We start from the raw sequence: 17747 nt of genomic DNA on the forward strand, positions 1-17747 counted from the left end.
ATATCTGATTTGATTATCGTTTGTGTTAGTATTTCGCATCATTTTACGAGTTTGTTGTGGCTTGAAATTATTAGTGGTTCTTGTGGATGGTGGAGACTGGCAATTACTCATTGGGGCATATTGGAGTCCGATGGTTTTGGTTTTGCAGACAAGAAGCAGAGGCCCCCAAGAGCTCCCTACCTTGTACCGCTTATTTTGTTAGGACTACAAAACAAAATGGTCGTTGTCTTTGCTGTGTCCTGTTTTTATTTAATCTGGAATACATATATATAAATTAAATTACATGAATTGACAGCACAGATTTTGTATAGATTTGTAGCTCCTACTTATGCTAGTTTATATTTTACAACCACCTTTGTTTTCTTCCAAGTATTATTTTCCCAAAATTAACATGATCAACAAATTTCAAAAGATTCTACAACGAGGCTGTTCAAGATAATAATTTTGTGAAAAAGAAAAGGAAAAGAGGAAGAACCGTGTTTTATTTTATTCTTTGTTTTTTGTAAGATGAGAAATGAGAGGGATGAGGAAGAAAAGAGGAAAAATACATAAAATTACTTTATAGTTTTATGGCGTTGGTTTTAGAGATATCAGTCAATGAGAATTGCTAAGCATCACCATGAACCGCGGGTCAAACATGACAACATGTGCTATCTTTCTTCCAACATGCTTAAAGGTATAAAAGTAATTCTTTGAAATTAATTCTGTTTTATTTTTTAATTTTTAAAAATTTGGGACCAGTTTTATCTAGATCCAAAAATTTTGCATGGTGTTTTTTTTATAAATAATTTAGTTGGGACATAGGGTCGATCTTGAATTTTTGAGGACCCAAGGCGAAAATAAAGAGCATGCTTTCCTCTCCCACTTTTTCTACTTTTTCTTACTCGTTTTGCCCGTTCCTATTGTGTCACTCTTGTTTTTTAAGCAAAAACAAGAAGAATTAATATGTCCAAGTTAAATAAAAAATTATCATTCAAAATAAATAAATGATATCAATTCAAACTTCAATATAAAAAATTTAAAACCTAAGGCTAAGTCTGTTAGATTAGAATTGAAAAATTCAAAATCTTAAAAAGTGAAGTTTCACATGTTCCAATGTTATCTTAAGAAACCAAGGTTATCCAAATTGTGATTTTTAAAAAAAAAATGAATATATAATTTAAAAAAAAGGGCCCCCAGGACAATGGGCCTGGGGCGGTTGCACCTCCCGACCTTGTCCAGGGTCGGCACTGCTGAGACATAATTGCACTTTCTCATAATGTCTATTGTTTAATACAACCAATAGTCTTAATTATAACGAGCGGGGAGTTTTCACACACACTATCAATGTGTCATAGGATTCGAACCTAAGACTGCTAATATACAAATCAATATCATTTTTCACCGAATTAGACCCAATTGACTCTTCATAATGTCTAGTTATAATTTTAAGAATTCGTCAAACAACCTAACCCAATTTATATATATATGATTTTAGGATATGAAAACATGTCTACAGTCCCCCTAGACTCAAAAGTTTAGCCGGTTTGGAGATACACATCCCAAAACACCAAAAAACCCATATATAAAATAACATAATCACCAACATATCTCTTTCCAAATTAAATTTCAAATACATTGTGGGGCTAGCATAAGCATGTTTGTTAGAGTAGACAATTTGACATTGATGGTCTGATGGGAGAAGTTGTATTTTAGTCTTTAGAATAATATAGTCTCCATGTGGTGGTTTGGACTTGGAATCTTGGAAGCTCCAAGTCAGGCTCCCATATCCAAAGGACATTTGTGGGCTAAAAGCTAAACAAACAGACCTTTCAGTGTGAGGTTCCTAAAGCAAGGGGAGCCCTAAGTCTCATTCTCACACATTCATGAACAGTGTGTGTGATGTGTGAGTGAGGACCTGAGATTTGAAATTTTGGTGAATGTGGGCTTCTTATATAATCCAAACCATCCATATTACCACTCAAAGCAACTCAAAAATAATTGCTACATCAACATTTCAAGCAGAAGGGAATTTAAGTAGATAGAAATTGGTTAGGCTAGCAGAGAAAGAGACAGAAAAAAACTGCATGATTGTGAGGTTTTAGAGGAATAAATAATCCAATTCAATCCCAATTACCAAACACGACGTAAAAGAAAGCGGATTGAATAATGCGTATTCAATAGGATACTAAATTGAAGTGAGAGTCAGAGTAGGTGATAAATAAAGTCAATAAGACAGTTAAGAGAAAGAAAGAAATTAATGTTGAATGCAAAGAACATGTATCATATGACTAATGTGGGGAATTATTTCATTTCCTTAAGAGGAAGAAGAAAAAGAAACCTGAGGTGTAGTTAGCAACCACACTTGGGAATTACTTTACTGTTTTTGAGAAACAATTGAAAACTTGTTGTCACCTTTACCTTTGTACGTTATTGAAGATTCTCTTGTCAGTTAGATGTCACTCATCAAGTCATCATGGTGCCCAGTTCTTTCTTCTAATCAATGCATGCTAGGCATTCATCCATGGTAAAAATTAAAATTATATTCTCCTAATTACAAAATTTATGTGTTTTTTTTTCTTCCTTTAATTTTCTATGCATCAAATGAATGCTTGTATTGTATTTCATTTTGTTGCTGTCATGCAAGCATTTATGTTTTAGAAAGAGTGGTTGAAGAGCTTGAACCAAGTCGTGAACCATTTTATTCTACTGCAATAGTGGTATTAAATTTGAGCTCATCTGCCCCTTTAAGTTCAAAATATATAGCTGGCACATGCGCCATTGCCATCCATTTTTGTCTTTCTTCTCCTCCTTGACTTCATGGGGAAATTGCAGAAATGGGTGCTCCTTGCAGCCCAAAACAGAACAGCGCGGCTATGAGATGATGAGATGTACTTGCTCTATGTTTTGGACTGAAGGGAGCTCCCAGTTCTTCTGTTTTCATTTAAGCAGATGTCCTCATCATCCTGTGATGTGGTGGGTAAGTTTCATATTACTGCCAGCTTACATATTATGCCTCATGTTTTTGGTTTCCCTTGCTCTTATAGGTAAGATCATTTTCATATTTGGTTACTCAATCAAGACAGCTAGAAAAGTTAAAACACACAAGATTTCAGGCTATCAACTAAAAATTAAAATACTAGATAAGTTTTCAAGTTGGTTAATCAAATTTTCACATGTAATGATCCGCACCTTACAATTTATGAACAAGGAAGGTAATCTTCCTTGATGCGTATAGAAGGGAGGCATGCCATCTGCTGCTGCTGCTGCTGCTGTTGTTGTTTCTAGGCATTGCAATTGACACGTGTGCAGGGCCTGACTGGCTCTCCCGCGAGGGGTATTACGGGAAGGTTGTCACAATTACAGATCTCAATCATAGTGGCATCAGGGATTCAGGGTCATGGAAGAAAAGCTGATCAACGTAGATTCCACCCTCCTCCACCCTGCGCTTCACGTACTCTATCTCCATCTCCTTCAAATTTTTCTCCACTGTGACCATGCTCTCACACTAAAAACAATTCAAATGTATTTCTAGTCATTTTTACTTCACAAATACACACGTAGAAGATATATATACAGAAATTCTGCTATGCGGACGTTATATATATATAAAAGCATACAAAAAATAATAAAAGAGTTAGAGAGAGAGAGACCTGGAAAGAAATGTGGTTATCCTTGGGGTTTATCTGGGTGATCTTCTGGGGCATTTTATCAGGGTCTTCAGATTGGAGAAGATGTATGCCAATGCCATAATTGAATAGCCTATGATTCAAATGTTACAGAATTAACCAATAACCAAATAAATACTCAATATTTATAATGTTTCAAAAACAGAGTAAACCAATTCAATAAAAATGAAGGGTGGTTGTTGGTTTTCCAAGTTCTTAAGAATTATACCATGCACCATTAAAGTCAAAGGAGCCAGGCCTCCTAATTGGGAAGAACTCAAGAACACTCTGGTAGAAATCAAGGGATTTCTCAACTGATCTGCACACCAATGAGATGTGATTCAAGGACTTCAAATGCAGCATGCTTTCTTTCATCATTTCATAACACTCTATTTCTCAACTTGGAAAATATTACGTGCAACAAGCAAATGGAGAGAACTGGATTGAAGGCCACAAATTCCGGTTTAAAATAAATAGAGTTGAGAGGTGAAAATGGCGGAATGATGCATATATATATGGCATGGGTTTTCTGTTCTTTTCTTCTCAGGTGACAGTCTGACAGGTCAGGTTTCAGATAGTGAGATATCTATTACACGTAGGTTCCACATTACGTTGGTGACTCCATTACTCGTTTCTTCCGCTGACACGTAAGGTCCTTCTAATTCTGAAGACCTTTTACTCCAACCAAGTTGCAGTTGCAGAGACGAGGAAACTTCTTATTAGCTGCAAAGTAATTGGTACATTTTTCTTCCTCTCTTTATTTTGCACGTAATTTTACACAAACCCAGGTTAGACCAAATGTTGGCGAGAGTAAACACACACACACACACACACTAATTAAAAGGGAAGATTAATATCCTTATTCACAGGTTAAACTAGGTTTAAGAAGGAAGAATCTAGAGCGACTGATAGACAATAAGCCCATCTCTGATTCTGAAGTATCATAGAGAATACAAGGCAGAGACTAAGTCAAGGCCGAGTCTCCCGCTGTCTTCATTTGGAAAAAAAAAAAAGAACACGACCCGGCCTGGCTCCCAGACCTGCCTAGAACCGAACAGGCCGCCTAGATCCGCCCAGACCGCCTAGGCACCGCTTAGATCCTCCCAGACCGCCTAGGCACCGCTTAGATCCTACCAGACCGCCCAGATCCCCCCGGGCCGCCTAACTACGAATTCCAGTGTCTATCCGTGGCTACCATGGCGTCCAATTTACGTGTGTTTCTGATTATTGCAATTTTTTTTGTTTGTTTAAATGCAAAACGATTATCATAGAGTTTCTTCTAAGGATTTTAAGATTTTATAGCATCAAAATTGTTATCTTAGTGGAGATTTCAATAGCTGAATGACATTTGATGGTTTTCATAGAAAGAGTCCAAACCAATCCAATCAACGCAGCAACCGAAACGAAAGGAAAAAAAAATCGAAGCTTGAGTTGAGAGAGAGAGAGAGAGGCTCAAGACCGAGTTTTTGAAGCTTGGAAGCGCTTAATGGCTGTGTGTGACTGCGAGTGCAAGCTTGGAGTTAGTTTCGAACATAATTAAAACGAATAGCCGCGCGGCTATACCTTTAAAATATTCATATATATTTAGTAAGTATAGCCGCGCGGCTATACCGTTAAAATAATATATTTAAGGAGCAAAGCCGAACGGCTACACCTTTAAAATATTTGAATATATTTAACAAGTACAGCCGTGCGGCTAGACCGTTAAAATAATATATTTAAGGAGTACAGCCGAACGGCTACACATTTGAAATATTTGAATATATTTAACAAGTACAGCCGTGCGGCTATACTGTAAAATAATATATTTATCGAGTATAGCCGGTCGGCTATACCTTTAAAAAATTCGAATATATTTAAATTGTACAGCCGCACGGATATACCTTTAAAATAATATATTTAATGCGTATAGCCGCTCGGCTGTACTGTTAAAATAATATATTTTACTAGTATAGCTGCCCGGCTATACCTTTAAAATATACTTTAATAGTATAGCCGCTCGGCTATACTCTTTAAATATACAATTGTCATATTGTTTTAGGGTTTAGGGCTAAAATACCACTTCAGCAAATTGGGCTAGAGTTATTTCTTCAATTATTTTATTTATACAAGTGATATTGTGGAATGAGAATTTAAATTTTTTTCTAATACCTCCCATTCTAATGATTTCCAGCTATTAACCCATTGCGCAAGAATAAAAAATTTATTTTATTTATGAGAAATAATACCGGTTAAACCCATAAATACAACAACAAAAATAGGGATCCGCCAACATTTTGTGGATCAAAGATTGTTTAATTTCATAGTATAAAATTGCTTGTATAAGAATTTACTTTCTAAAATGTACACAATTACAACATTTTTCTCATTGCTCTTGACAACCTTGCTCTTCTGCTTTGAGATACATCAGTATATTCTTTGCATATGGAAAATTGGATACAAAACATTCTAAAGAGACAACGAATAGAAGAGTTGAAATAAATTGAAGTTATGAGAGGTCATATGGCATTGATAAATGCGAACTATTCTAAATGAGATTTCAAACAACGTGTTAGATGAGAAGAAGCATCTCATTCGTACACATACCATACCCATGTGCACATGAAATTCCTAATGTCAAGAGGGAAGAAAAGTGCAATACCTCTCTTGTATCTCACAAGCGTAGGAGATCCAACCTTTCATGAGTACGCTGGTTTGATAAAGAGGCAAGCTGCATCCAATCATACATTAATACCGGCAATCACAGCCCACAATATACTCAATTTTAATAAAGAGAAATATAAAGTAACCCGAAAGCTGAAGGTTTGAGTCCTGCTGAAATGGCCCTATATCTTTTTAGGGTAATGTACTGTGGAAAGGAAAAACACAAAAGAAGAGCTTCTCTTGGAGGACAAAAGGAAAAAAAACAAAACAAGATAAACAATACAGGAAAGAGGCATGTACTAACAACATTCAAGGGTGCTCAGCATCCCCGATTAACATCTCTAACTAATCAACTGATATGCTAGCTGTAGAATGTACTAATATAAACAAGGCAGAATGGCCCAATTCGTACTAGCACTCGTCTTTTATTCTAGGCAAGTTCTACTACTAAGAAGTTAGAATTATTGTAACTACTAAGAAGAATACCTGCACGACCGTTTGCAGAAGATGCATGCAAGTAATTGAGCTCATGTAAGATTTTGTACAAGCTCAATAAATCAAATACTAAGGACACAAAATAATAAAAACCAAAGGCTTTTAACTTGTGTCTTCACCACACATTTAAGTACAAGAGGATCATTGTCACAGCAGCAATGCAAATGATAGGCGTTCTGAACTTTAACAGCAAAAAAAAGATAGGTGTAGAGTACTGAAAAAATAAAAAGGAAAATGGTTTATGGATTAGATATTGGACTGCAAGACTTCATCCATTGACTTTATTAGATTTTCTGATATTCAAAACCCCAAACAACCTGATTCCTAGTATTTGAGGCAAATATTCAGAAAGTAATATGATTTGTTAGGCGCCGGCGGATTGTGATGGACATCTACTCCCATCTTTCTTGTAGAATCTGAGCAACTGTTGATTATAAAGGGAGAAAAGCATGTAATCTGATTCACATATTTCTGTAGAATCTGAGCAACTGTGGATGATAAAGGGAGAAAAGCATGTAATCTGATTCACATATTTCTTTCTTTCCATTTTTTATTCTATATAGTCATGTGTGACCAAAACCATCATTTGCAATATATCTGTGATTGATATTGGAAAATCAACATATCTCTTTGTTTTCCCATCATAATATTCTGTTCCCTGCGACGGCAAGAGAATCAACACTTATGTAAATTTGTCCTGAACAACAGCTGCTGCAATATACTCCTGCCAGAAACCTTTGTAAATATAAGAACCAAATGAAAAACATACCGCACAAATTTTGCCTTACCTTAATAATGACCAGATGATGACCTGGAAGGTTTACACCCCATGCCAATGTGCTGGTACAAATCAATACCTATAATTTAATACATATGCCTAATCAGTATATAGAGTAAGAAAATGATCTTTTTATATTCTATTTTCCTAATGTGTTCTTCAGGAAAGACTCATGCTTACTGAGGTAAAACAGAAATGCCTGAATCTTGTTCCTCAACCAGAGATCTATCTTTGTCATTCAGACCGGCATGGTGTAATCCAATGCCAAACTGCAAGGTGTGCCTCAGGTTAAAAAACCATCTGCTGGGCTTCTTCTGGCATACTAAGAAACTGCCTTGGATGTTCATCTGACGTTGCCAACTTCAATAGCAGAAAAGCACAAAAAAAATCGAATCAACGCAGCAGCCGAAATCGAAGAAAAAAATCCAAGCTTGAGTTGAGAGAGAGGCTCAAGACCGAGTATTTGAATTTTGAAGATTGGACAGCGAGTGCAAGCTTCGTGTTTGTTTCTCTGTCTCTTCATTTCACTCGCGCACCACATTTATCTGCGAGTGCAAGCTTCGTCTGTCTTCATTTGGAAAAAAAAGGATGCCCAGACCCGCCCAGGTCGCCTAGGCGACGCCTAACTCCCTTATAGCATTAGAGTTGTTATCTTAGTGGAGATTTCAATAGCTGAATGACATTTGATGGTTTTCATAGAGAGAGTCCAATCCAATCCAATCAACGCAGCAGCCGAAACGAAAGAAAAGAAATCGAAGCTTGAGTTGAGAGAGAAAGAGTCTCGAGACCGACCGAGTCTTTGAAGCTTGGAAGTGCTTATAGAGAAGCGAAATGGCTGTGACTGCGAGTGCAAGCTTCGTATTTGTTTTGAATATATTTAATGCGTATAGCCGATCGGCTATACCTTTAAAATCTGCGAATATATTCAAACAGACGGTTAAAATGGTCAAATATATTTAAATAGTTTAGCCGCACGGCTATACTCTAATAGTAATATATTAAAAGAGTACAGCCGTCCGGATATACTTTTAAAAGATTCGAATATATTTAAATAGTATAGCCGCACGGCTGTACTGTAAAATGTTCAAATATATTTAAATAGTATAGCCGCGCGGCTATACTCTTTAAATATACAATTTTGTCAAAATTTTTTTTTAAAGGTTTAGGGCTAAAATGCCACTTTAGCCCATTGGACTAGAATTATTTCTTAAATTATTTTATGTATACAAGTGATATTGAGGAATGAGAATTTAAATTCTTTATGATACCTCCAATTCTAATAATTTCCAAGTATTAGTCCTTTGAGTAAGAATAAAAAATAAATTTTATTTATAAGAAATAATCGGGTTAAACCCATAAATACAACAACTAAAATAAGAATGCACAAACATTTTTTGGTTTTTTTGGATACAAGATTCACCAACATTTTGTGGATCAAAGAATGTTGAATTTTAGAGTATAAAATTGCTTGTTCCAAGCAGAAGCTTCCTAAATATAAAATATTCAATTTCATTTCCAACCATTACAATTGTCCATCAAATTGAAACATGCAATCTCAGTCAGGCAGTAATATTCACCCAATATAATGGAAAATCTGAGTCCTGATAATTTGTAATGGTCATCCAAATACCTATTATAGAGATAACCCATTAAAAAACCCAAAAATAATACTAACTTCAGGCTATTAATACGTTAGCTACAGGGCAGGCAATGACGTTACCAGACTTAATTCAGTCACAATAACTTCCCCTTTTGTTTACATCTCTTTCATTTTGGGCTTTTATATCAGTTTGAGGCCCAAAACCAAATAAAGCGTGATTTTATTTCTAGGGACACCCACTAATTCCTTTTTGTACACCCAATAATTCCGAAGATATTCAACTCAATCTGCCTCTCTTCTCTCTCTACTCTGTGCAATTGAAAAAACAGAATTTTGTAGAAAAGGGGCAAATATGTCTTTTTAGCAAAGCACCCGCTGAAACCCGAACTTGCTCCCAGCTCCAACATCCGACTTCTAGGGTTCTGACCAATTTTTCCCTAAAAATTTTCCCGGAAAATTATCGAGAAAAATGGACGGGAAAATGGATATCTCTCTCGACAAGCTTCCCATCAAGCGCTTGGACGTCATCGAAGAAAACGGCCTCGAACGATTTCCTCCGTACGGCTCTTCCTATCCTCATTCTTTACCCTCTTTTTGGTTGATTTTCTTGGCAACCGAACAGGAATTGTGGTTTTAGGTATAATTTTCTGTTGGTTTTTTACAGTGATGTAGGTTACGAAGAGAAGCGGCAATCGCTGATTCGGAGAATCGATTTCGCTTGGGCTGTGGAGAAGGACGAGAACAAGAAGCAGAAGAAGAGCTCGAAAGAGAGTGCAGCAACGCAATGGCAGTGGCAGAGCATGGTGGAGAACTTGCAGCTGGCACACCAGGAGCTCTCTGTCATTATAGATCTCATCAACACTGTCAGTCTCTTTCTCATACTCCTTTGAAGGAGCAAATACTTGTGATTGCAATGAAAGGTGAATGTGGGTTGGGTTTTAAGCTTGCTTTGTTTTGGTATGAGCAGGTGGAAACGAATGATGCTGTAACAGTGGCTAGCATGACGCGTCCAAAGCCATTTCATGATGAAGTTATGTCTGATCTTGCTGTATCTGCAGCAACCAAGCTACAATGCTTCCGGGTACCATCTCTTTTTAGTTTTGGTGAAAAATATCTCATTTTGAAATTCGGTTTGTTTTTTGTTTTGTAAATCTCTCTTTATGTTGTATTGATTTCTATTTCAGCATCTTGGGAAATACTTTAAGCAGTCTGCCAAAGCTTTGGAGCGGCAGGTTGCTAGAGAAGCAAGATTTTATGGTGCTCTAATCAGGTGAGTCTGCAATGTTAATGTATTTCAATTAATTTCTTGTCTAAAAGAAAGTTATCTCCTTTAATTTTTTACCTTTCTGCCTGACTTATTTATATCACCTTAAAACTTCAATAAGTCCTGTTGTTTTCTTCATGCATAAAAGAATTTTGTGAACTTCGAATTTGTGATGTTCGTTTGTGTTTTTCTCAACTTACTTTGTTTATGTATGAGTGAAAGAAACTCATTACAGTAGCATTCATATGTTCTTCAACAATATCCTCTATATTGTATCTTGACAAGCGGATAGATTGCAGCAGAACTGGAAAGTTAAGCGGCAGCGTGTGGCAGCTTCAGCTTCTGGAAATGAAGGCTTCACCATTGATCTCTTTGACAGTTCATTATATGATCCAGCTGCTATATTTCGGCCATCTTCTCTTTCTACAGTTCGTGTTGACCATGACTCAGCTGGCATGCTAGCGATAAATTTACCTCCAAACTCATACCGTTCGCTTCAATTTGGTTTTCTTGGTGCTGATCCGGGTGGTAGTCCAATTGAATCCAGTCAAACCAAAATCCGCTTGTCAAGTGAAGCTGAGAAAGAATCTGTGAGCGACGATGAGTGTGTTAAAGAAACACATTCACTTCTTCGCGAAGTTCATCAAGCAATCTTCGATGAGCAGGCATAATTTATTCTTATTCTTTTTTCCTTATTTATCATTCTTTCACACTTCATTTTAATGTTGTTTTATCCTGCTCTTCTGGTCCAGGTGTTTGATTTGGTAAATCGTGAAGCATTCAACCAGTCTCTAGGAGTCAATGTGACTGGAATACAAGAAAACTATTTACAATTGAACATAGGTCAAGGAACCTCTGTGTTCATATCACTTGTCCCATCTAGAGGTGAACAAACAGTTGACAGTCCAAGCACCCAAAACTTAGAAAATACCATTTTACCTTTGGACACATTGGATGGGTTGGAGTTAGCAGAAGATAAACCGGATACTGTAAAGAAAACTTCACTAATTCCTGATCAAATTAGTTGTGAAATATATCTGCAACAGATTTTTCACCAGCATGTATTTGTCAAAGCAAAGGATAGACCCACTTCAGCAGGTGCTCGAGTATCTGGTCAACTGGCGAAAGAAGGGCCTGGTCTTCTTGGTCATTTCTGCATGTCTTTGGCTCATAGGATTTTTTCAAACAAAGTTCTTAAGGAGCTGGAAAATGTGGTAAAGTCCGAAATTATTGTAAGACATCAATTTTGAATTTTATATGTGGTAGAACTTTTCCTCAGTAGCGTTCATGATTCTGTAGGTTAAAGGGGTACCATATCTGCAGTTGTTATCCCACCCCACTTGGCATTCACGGACATCATCCTGGATGCTCTTTGTGAAGATTCCTGAATCTATTCTACATGCATGCCAAACCAGAACGTCAGACATGCGTCACATGAGGAACATTACCAAGTCTCAGTTTCATACTAAGGTGGTTGTAACTGATGATTGCATCAATGTAGAAGGGGAAGGTGCTCCTAATGTTGTTGGCCTGTTCAAAGGGAATTCTGAGGAAATTTGTTTAATGAACAGATACGACTGTGACTTGGCGGATCTTCCTGTGATAATTTTACAGCAGGTATTTCTTATATTTCTAAAGGTACTTTTAAGTGGTATAAATTTAACAAGGACAAAGGTAGTATTGTGAAGCTATCAGATTATTTGCACAGATAATAATGGGTGTGTTTTGATCTCTGTATATTTATATGATTGCATGTGGTACACTACAACTTGTGTGTGATTAAATGATTGTGGACTTTGGCAACAGGTTGCAAGTCAAGTTATTCGCTGGCTTCACGAAGAAGCTCTTATGGTTGGAATAAAGGCAAACAGAGACTTTCTATGTTTGTCTTTTGAGCTGGATCTGGGAGAAACACTCAGCTTGGTGGCACATGTGGACCCAGAAGATGGCGAAGGATGTATCTCATGGTGGTTGGTCATAAATGGTGGTTTTGTAGAGGAACGAAAACTTAGTATGGACGCTTCAGATGGTGCACCAGAATCTAGGAAGTTTTTAGGTCATCTATCCCTGGAAGTGTTATATTCAACACTGATGGACTTGGTTAGCCTGTGCACCGGAAGAGGCAACTGATGACGAACCAGACGTTCTTTGTGCTTTCCAAGGGGAATAGCTTCTGGTGTTTGGTATTAGTCAGCCACATTGCATAACATCGTAGTAGTGAAATGTCGTCAGCCGCCCTCACCAAGGTTCATGCTTGAGGAAAATGAGATTTATGGGCTTGCTTGGCTCTAAATAGCACATTGAAAGGTCTTATTCGTGTGAACTTCTATCCATATAGTGGCTCATGGAAACGTAGGCGTTTCTTTTTCGTTTCTCATTTATGTACATATGCCCTTCCCATTCGTGTAATAAATTAAATATACAAACCCATTATCAATTGTGGCATGTCCTTTGCCCTCTCAGATGGGTAATTCAGCCCCCATTAACTATTGTAATCAAATATAACCTTGTAGGTGAGTGGGCTGGCAATTACTCTATACATCCCAGATTGGTACCACCCAACAGCACAAGTGTTATTTTGTGGCACATAAAAACAACACAACCCTTCCCTTTAGTGCCCACTAAGCAATTTCTCTTTGCGCTTTTACTCATCTACTTGGGGAAAGACGAAAGGCAACATTCTCCCCTTTTTCTTTTGGTAGCGTGAGTTGGATGGATAACAACCCAAATGTGCTTTGGAGGCATGCCAGGCAACGCCAAATCAAAGCCAACAATTGCTTGCCTTCCAAGCAGGCAATGCAAGCAACAAGAAAAGTGATAAGTCAACTCATTAAGAAGAACCTTGACCTTTCGTGTCTCGGCCAATCACTGCATGCCAAGTTTCAGGAGGCATGACTTTTTTGGCACACAATCTCAGACCCTTAATACCAAAAGGCAAAGTAATAAAAATAAACAAAAATAGATGGTCACCTCACCGCTCGCCGTGATTGTATATATAAATATAATATACTTGCCAAAAAGAGGGAAAATTACAAATTTTAAAATTAAAAATAATTATAGAATAGGAAGGTTCTTTTTGTTTCCTTTTTTTTTTTTCCTTAGGTTCTTCAAACGTGCACGAAACGAATCATTCCCATTCCTCTTGTTACAATCCAAAACATTTTCCGTTATACAGATCTCCCCCCTTCCATCTCTACACCTGCACAGGACTCACATACACACGCTCACACAGAGACAGACCAGACCAGACCAGATTACCAAAAGACTAAAATACCCTTCTCGAGTTCCGTTAGTTATAGCCTTGCAGCTCTGCTTTTCTACTTGGACTGGCGCTCGGGATTGACGTCTGCAACCGGAGAAACCGATGAAATTGCCGTGTGGGTTTCGAGGTGAGGTTGAATTCGGAAAGTGGGTTTGAAGAATCTGGAGCGTTGGTTCTTTGTAGCGGAAGTATTTTGGACTTGGGCTCCAGATGGGTTTGTTCTTCTGAAATTCTTGTTGGGTCTTCTTTTCTCCCTTTTTTATATTCAATTCGAGATGGTTTTGCGAGAGTTTGGGTTTCTCATGAGGGTTCTTTGGATTATCAAGATTTATTGGTGCCTTGGTATTGCTTGTTTTGATAAGCATGGCGACTTCTTTTATTATAGGTGATATTGGATATATGGTGATTGAATACCTGTAGCGCGTTCATTATTGTATTCAATTTTCGTTCACAGATTAGAATAGATATAGAAACACATTGCTGGTCGATATTGATTAGAGGTTGAGAGCAGCACCTTACTACATTCTTTGTAGAATTGAATTCTTCTAGTTGGTTTAGCGATTGGAGTGTTTTGTTCAGATTCTGCGGCTTGAGATTCTTCTAGTTTGTTACATTGTTTGTCTCCATGTCGGGGGGTACACCAACTGGGGCTGGATATATGAGGCAGAGGCATAGCCAGGGGTATGCATCGAGTGGCGATGATCTTGAGGATGATGCATGTTCGGTTATGCGCACTTCGTCCCCACGAAGTCCGAGAGTTTGGTCACGGATTGAGATTGTAGAGAATGTCCTTTGGCTTGCCTCAGCAGCATTCATTGTTTACTATGGTGATAGGAAATCCAACTTGATATATCTCTTCTGGCATGATGACCGAATCAGAAGGTATAGATTTTTGCTTGAATTGTTCTCAATTTGCACCTCGGGTTATTTTGTTCATTCACTTGGTAGAAGGATTATCTTTTAGACAGAAATAATTTGTACTAAATATTACTGTTTATTACTAATGTATTAAGTTTTTTATAGGATCAGATACGTTAATTATGTCATTGTTTGTTTAGCCTGGGGCAGTTGGGAAATGATACTAGAAATACTCATGGACGTTTGGTGGTATAGTTTTCCATTGAATTGACAGAGAATAAACTTTTCTTTGCTGTATTGTTTGTCACTCTAGAAATGTACATTGTTTAGGACACATGTAGTAAATGTCCTTGTTTTGCAGCTTAATCACATTTCTAGTGATACGCCTCTTCATTTGTGTTCATACAATATAGTGGAAAATATAGCATGACAACATTGTTTGTTATATTAAATGAAAATGTGGTTTTGATTTAGTGTATAGTCATTCATCCATATGTTTGCTTAAGATTTGGATAATGTGTATGACAAGCTTAACTATGCTGTTTTGAAAAGTCTTGGGTTTGCAGTGGAGGGAGCAGCAGGCCTTGCCCGCATATATTTAGTAGTTGCTCATGAGTTAGATAGTTTATTAACTAATCGGGATTCATCAACATTTTAAAGTTTGCATTCTTATATGTCTTGTAGATTGCCTTTATACCTTGGAACGGTGGGCGTGGTTTTCAACATTATCATCTTCTGTTATACAAGTATTTCTGCATGGAGTGTGAGGAGATTTGATGAAAAATGGGAATTAGCTAGTATATCTGCTCTGCCATTTGTGACACTACTTGGCGTCATCTCCTTTTGCTTGTAAGAGGAACCATACTGCAATTCCATTTACATTCATCAGCTATTATCTTTACAACTGCTGATATCTATGTTTTTGCAGGTTCTGCTTCGCTTTGTGGCCAATATGGAGTTTCTTGACCCTTCCTCTTCTGGTAAGTCCCAAATTTCCTTTCATTTTGTGATACCTTGTAGGTGTACATATTTCTCTTTTTATTTTGGTGTGGCAACTGTTTAATTACTCTTTGCCTTACTGCAGTTCACACTGTTTATGGCATGCATGGTTATATGTCCATACATTATAATTGGGATATTTAGGCAACAACATGATGTGCTGCGTATAGATTATGCCTCCTCGGAATTAAGTGAGAAACAATACTGACCTAGATCAAGAGCTTCTAAGCTTCTAACTCAACCATGGATGGTCAGTCACGTCAGAAGAAGATTGAAGTTTTATCTGATGCTTTCCTTGGCTCATTGTGCGAGACTGACCCTTTTTGACAGCAAACAATCTCAATCATACCCCCTTTGGTGGAAGAAAGGATACACACACACTCTTATTGTCTTTCATTCTGTCAGCTTCTATTTTTACATGAGCCTCATTTGGTTGATACACCTGATGGGTACATCCATAGAATTTTCATAACCTGAAGTGGACTGGTTGGGATGTAGGTTTCTATGATCAGATGCCAGCCGGAAATTATTCATGACAGCTTGTTGAACCCTTTGAACAGGATTGATGCTCTTTGTTTCTGGTATATGAATCCATCTTCACTGGGGAGGAGGTTGTGATATGTTTTTCAGATCAAAGCGGAGGTTGTGATATTGATTTGGCATTACAATATTGAGTTCTTCTCTTTATGTTTCTTTTCGTGTTAAATTACTTGTTATATCTTCTTCTTTTCTCTGTTCTCGTTGTAAATGAGCTATGATTGCATTAGAGTTTCTACATGTTTTCAGCTTTGTTTGAAGGAATGTACCCAAGCTTATATCGTTGATGTTATAATATGATTATTGATGATGCTAACAGCAATTAGATTTAGACAATTGAAAGTCAAAGTAATAGAAAATGGGCATCCAAGAGCATGCCAGCAAGAGCAAGGAACCCAAATTGTGATCATTCGTAGCTACTAGTATAATTTAGACTAGGTTTTGATGATTCTGGGTGCTCTTCACGTGCCCTAGTCATTGCTGGTTTCTGCTAGAACTGATGTGGCACCTAATTTTTCCCAAAGGTAGGTAGGACTTAGGAGATAATAATTTTGCTTAGGTAAGGTAAGCTGCATGATAAACTGATGTCCAGATAGGGCTTCTTTTTTTCTTTTTTTTTGTGTTTTCTGGTTTTGTGGTATACCAATGGAATGTGTGTTAGAAAGAAGATGTGAACCCCACAGATATGACTTTCTTTATAAACCCAACAAAGAATGAAAGAACTCCAACCATGTCTTGTCCCCCAAGTTGGTAAAAGACATGTTTCAACATCCACCCATCCATCCCCCTCAAAAAGGAAAAGTGGTCAGTCTCATCATTCTCAACTCTCAACTTAGTGCTCAGAATAATTGGTCAGTTTGGATCACATGGAAATTCCAAAACAAAACAAAAAAAACAACAACAAAAAAAACCTTATAGAACTGTGCAAGATAGTGAAACTCCAACCCCAATAGATATCTCACATTTTTATTTTTATACAAAGCAATATTAGAGACGGGGAAATCGAACTTAGAATATCAAATATATGGATAAATACTCTTTAACTAATTGAGCTAGAGGAAAATATAGGATGGAGCAGAAAGTGAGCTCATGCGATCTTCTATTATTTATCGTAAACGACTTGTTTTTCTAGCACGAGATTGAATGAAAGCAAAAGATGGGCTGACTTTTCTGGAAACGATAAGATTGAAATTTCTTAGGCAGCTGTTTTCAGGCAATCCCACATGGCTTTACATGCTGTGGAGTGGAAGGGTTTCAATATATTATACAAGATTGATGCTGTGGAGTGAAGAAAGGTTTCAATTTTCCCATGAGTCATTGTTGTTGTTGTTTTTTTCTTCCCTGGCTTCATCAGGTCAAGCAGTTCAGGTAGATACCAACTAAATATTAATTGAAAAGTCTTATTCTTCCCCATCAGAGAAGAGAGGATGGTGAGAGACTAACTACAAAATAGGACCAACTAATTCAAAATCATCAAACTTTTGGAACTTGTGAAAGAAAGATTGGTTTGTGGGGTGGGGTGGGGCTTTTTAAATTCACCTCTTGCTTGGATGATTTGGATTATTCCCAATCATGGGATTCAACACAAAAAGACGTCTGAGCTAATGATCTTGCTTTTTTTTTGTTTAATTTTTATATATAAATATAATAAGAAATTAACAAAT

General features: G+C 37.2%; 2 protein-coding genes, 1 long non-coding RNA gene and 1 pseudogene across 4 annotated transcripts; 2 read left to right on the top strand and 2 right to left on the bottom strand.

Annotated features, from left to right (window-relative positions):
* Positions 1-3104: 3104 nt before the first annotated feature.
* Positions 3105-4102, bottom strand: LOC117633602 (annotated as a pseudogene).
* A 3229-nt stretch (positions 4103-7331) lies between these two features.
* On the bottom strand, positions 7332-8099 carry LOC117633608. Of its 2 annotated transcripts, XR_004586686.1 has the most exons (3): positions 7744-8099; positions 7574-7642; positions 7332-7443 (listed from the first exon to the last, which is right to left on the bottom strand). It is a non-coding gene; the product is annotated as an uncharacterized LOC117633608 (long non-coding RNA). The 2 variants fall into 2 exon arrangements; XR_004586685.1 differs by lacking the exon at positions 7332-7443 and having other exon boundaries at positions 7556-7642.
* Positions 8100-9462: 1363 nt separating this feature from the next.
* LOC117633583 (mediator of RNA polymerase II transcription subunit 17) lies at positions 9463-12909 on the top strand. The gene is made up of 8 exons (XM_034367241.1): positions 9463-9721; positions 9828-10026; positions 10131-10244; positions 10348-10433; positions 10720-11092; positions 11180-11641; positions 11727-12044; positions 12234-12909. Exons 1-8 carry the CDS (start codon positions 9633-9635, stop codon positions 12555-12557), a joined length of 1965 nt encoding a protein of 654 aa, XP_034223132.1. The 5' UTR covers positions 9463-9632; the 3' UTR covers positions 12558-12909.
* A 657-nt stretch (positions 12910-13566) lies between these two features.
* On the top strand, positions 13567-16414 carry LOC117633599. The gene is made up of 4 exons (XM_034367258.1): positions 13567-14571; positions 15232-15396; positions 15476-15527; positions 15632-16414. The coding sequence occupies exons 1-4, from the start codon at positions 14315-14317 to the stop codon at positions 15752-15754; spliced, it is 597 nt and encodes a 198-aa protein (XP_034223149.1). The 5' UTR covers positions 13567-14314; the 3' UTR covers positions 15755-16414.
* The last annotated feature ends 1333 nt before the right edge of the window (positions 16415-17747 follow it).

This window comes from Prunus dulcis, chromosome 7 (assembly GCF_902201215.1).
Source record: "Prunus dulcis chromosome 7, ALMONDv2, whole genome shotgun sequence".
NCBI lineage: Eukaryota > Viridiplantae > Streptophyta > Magnoliopsida > Rosales > Rosaceae > Prunus > Prunus dulcis.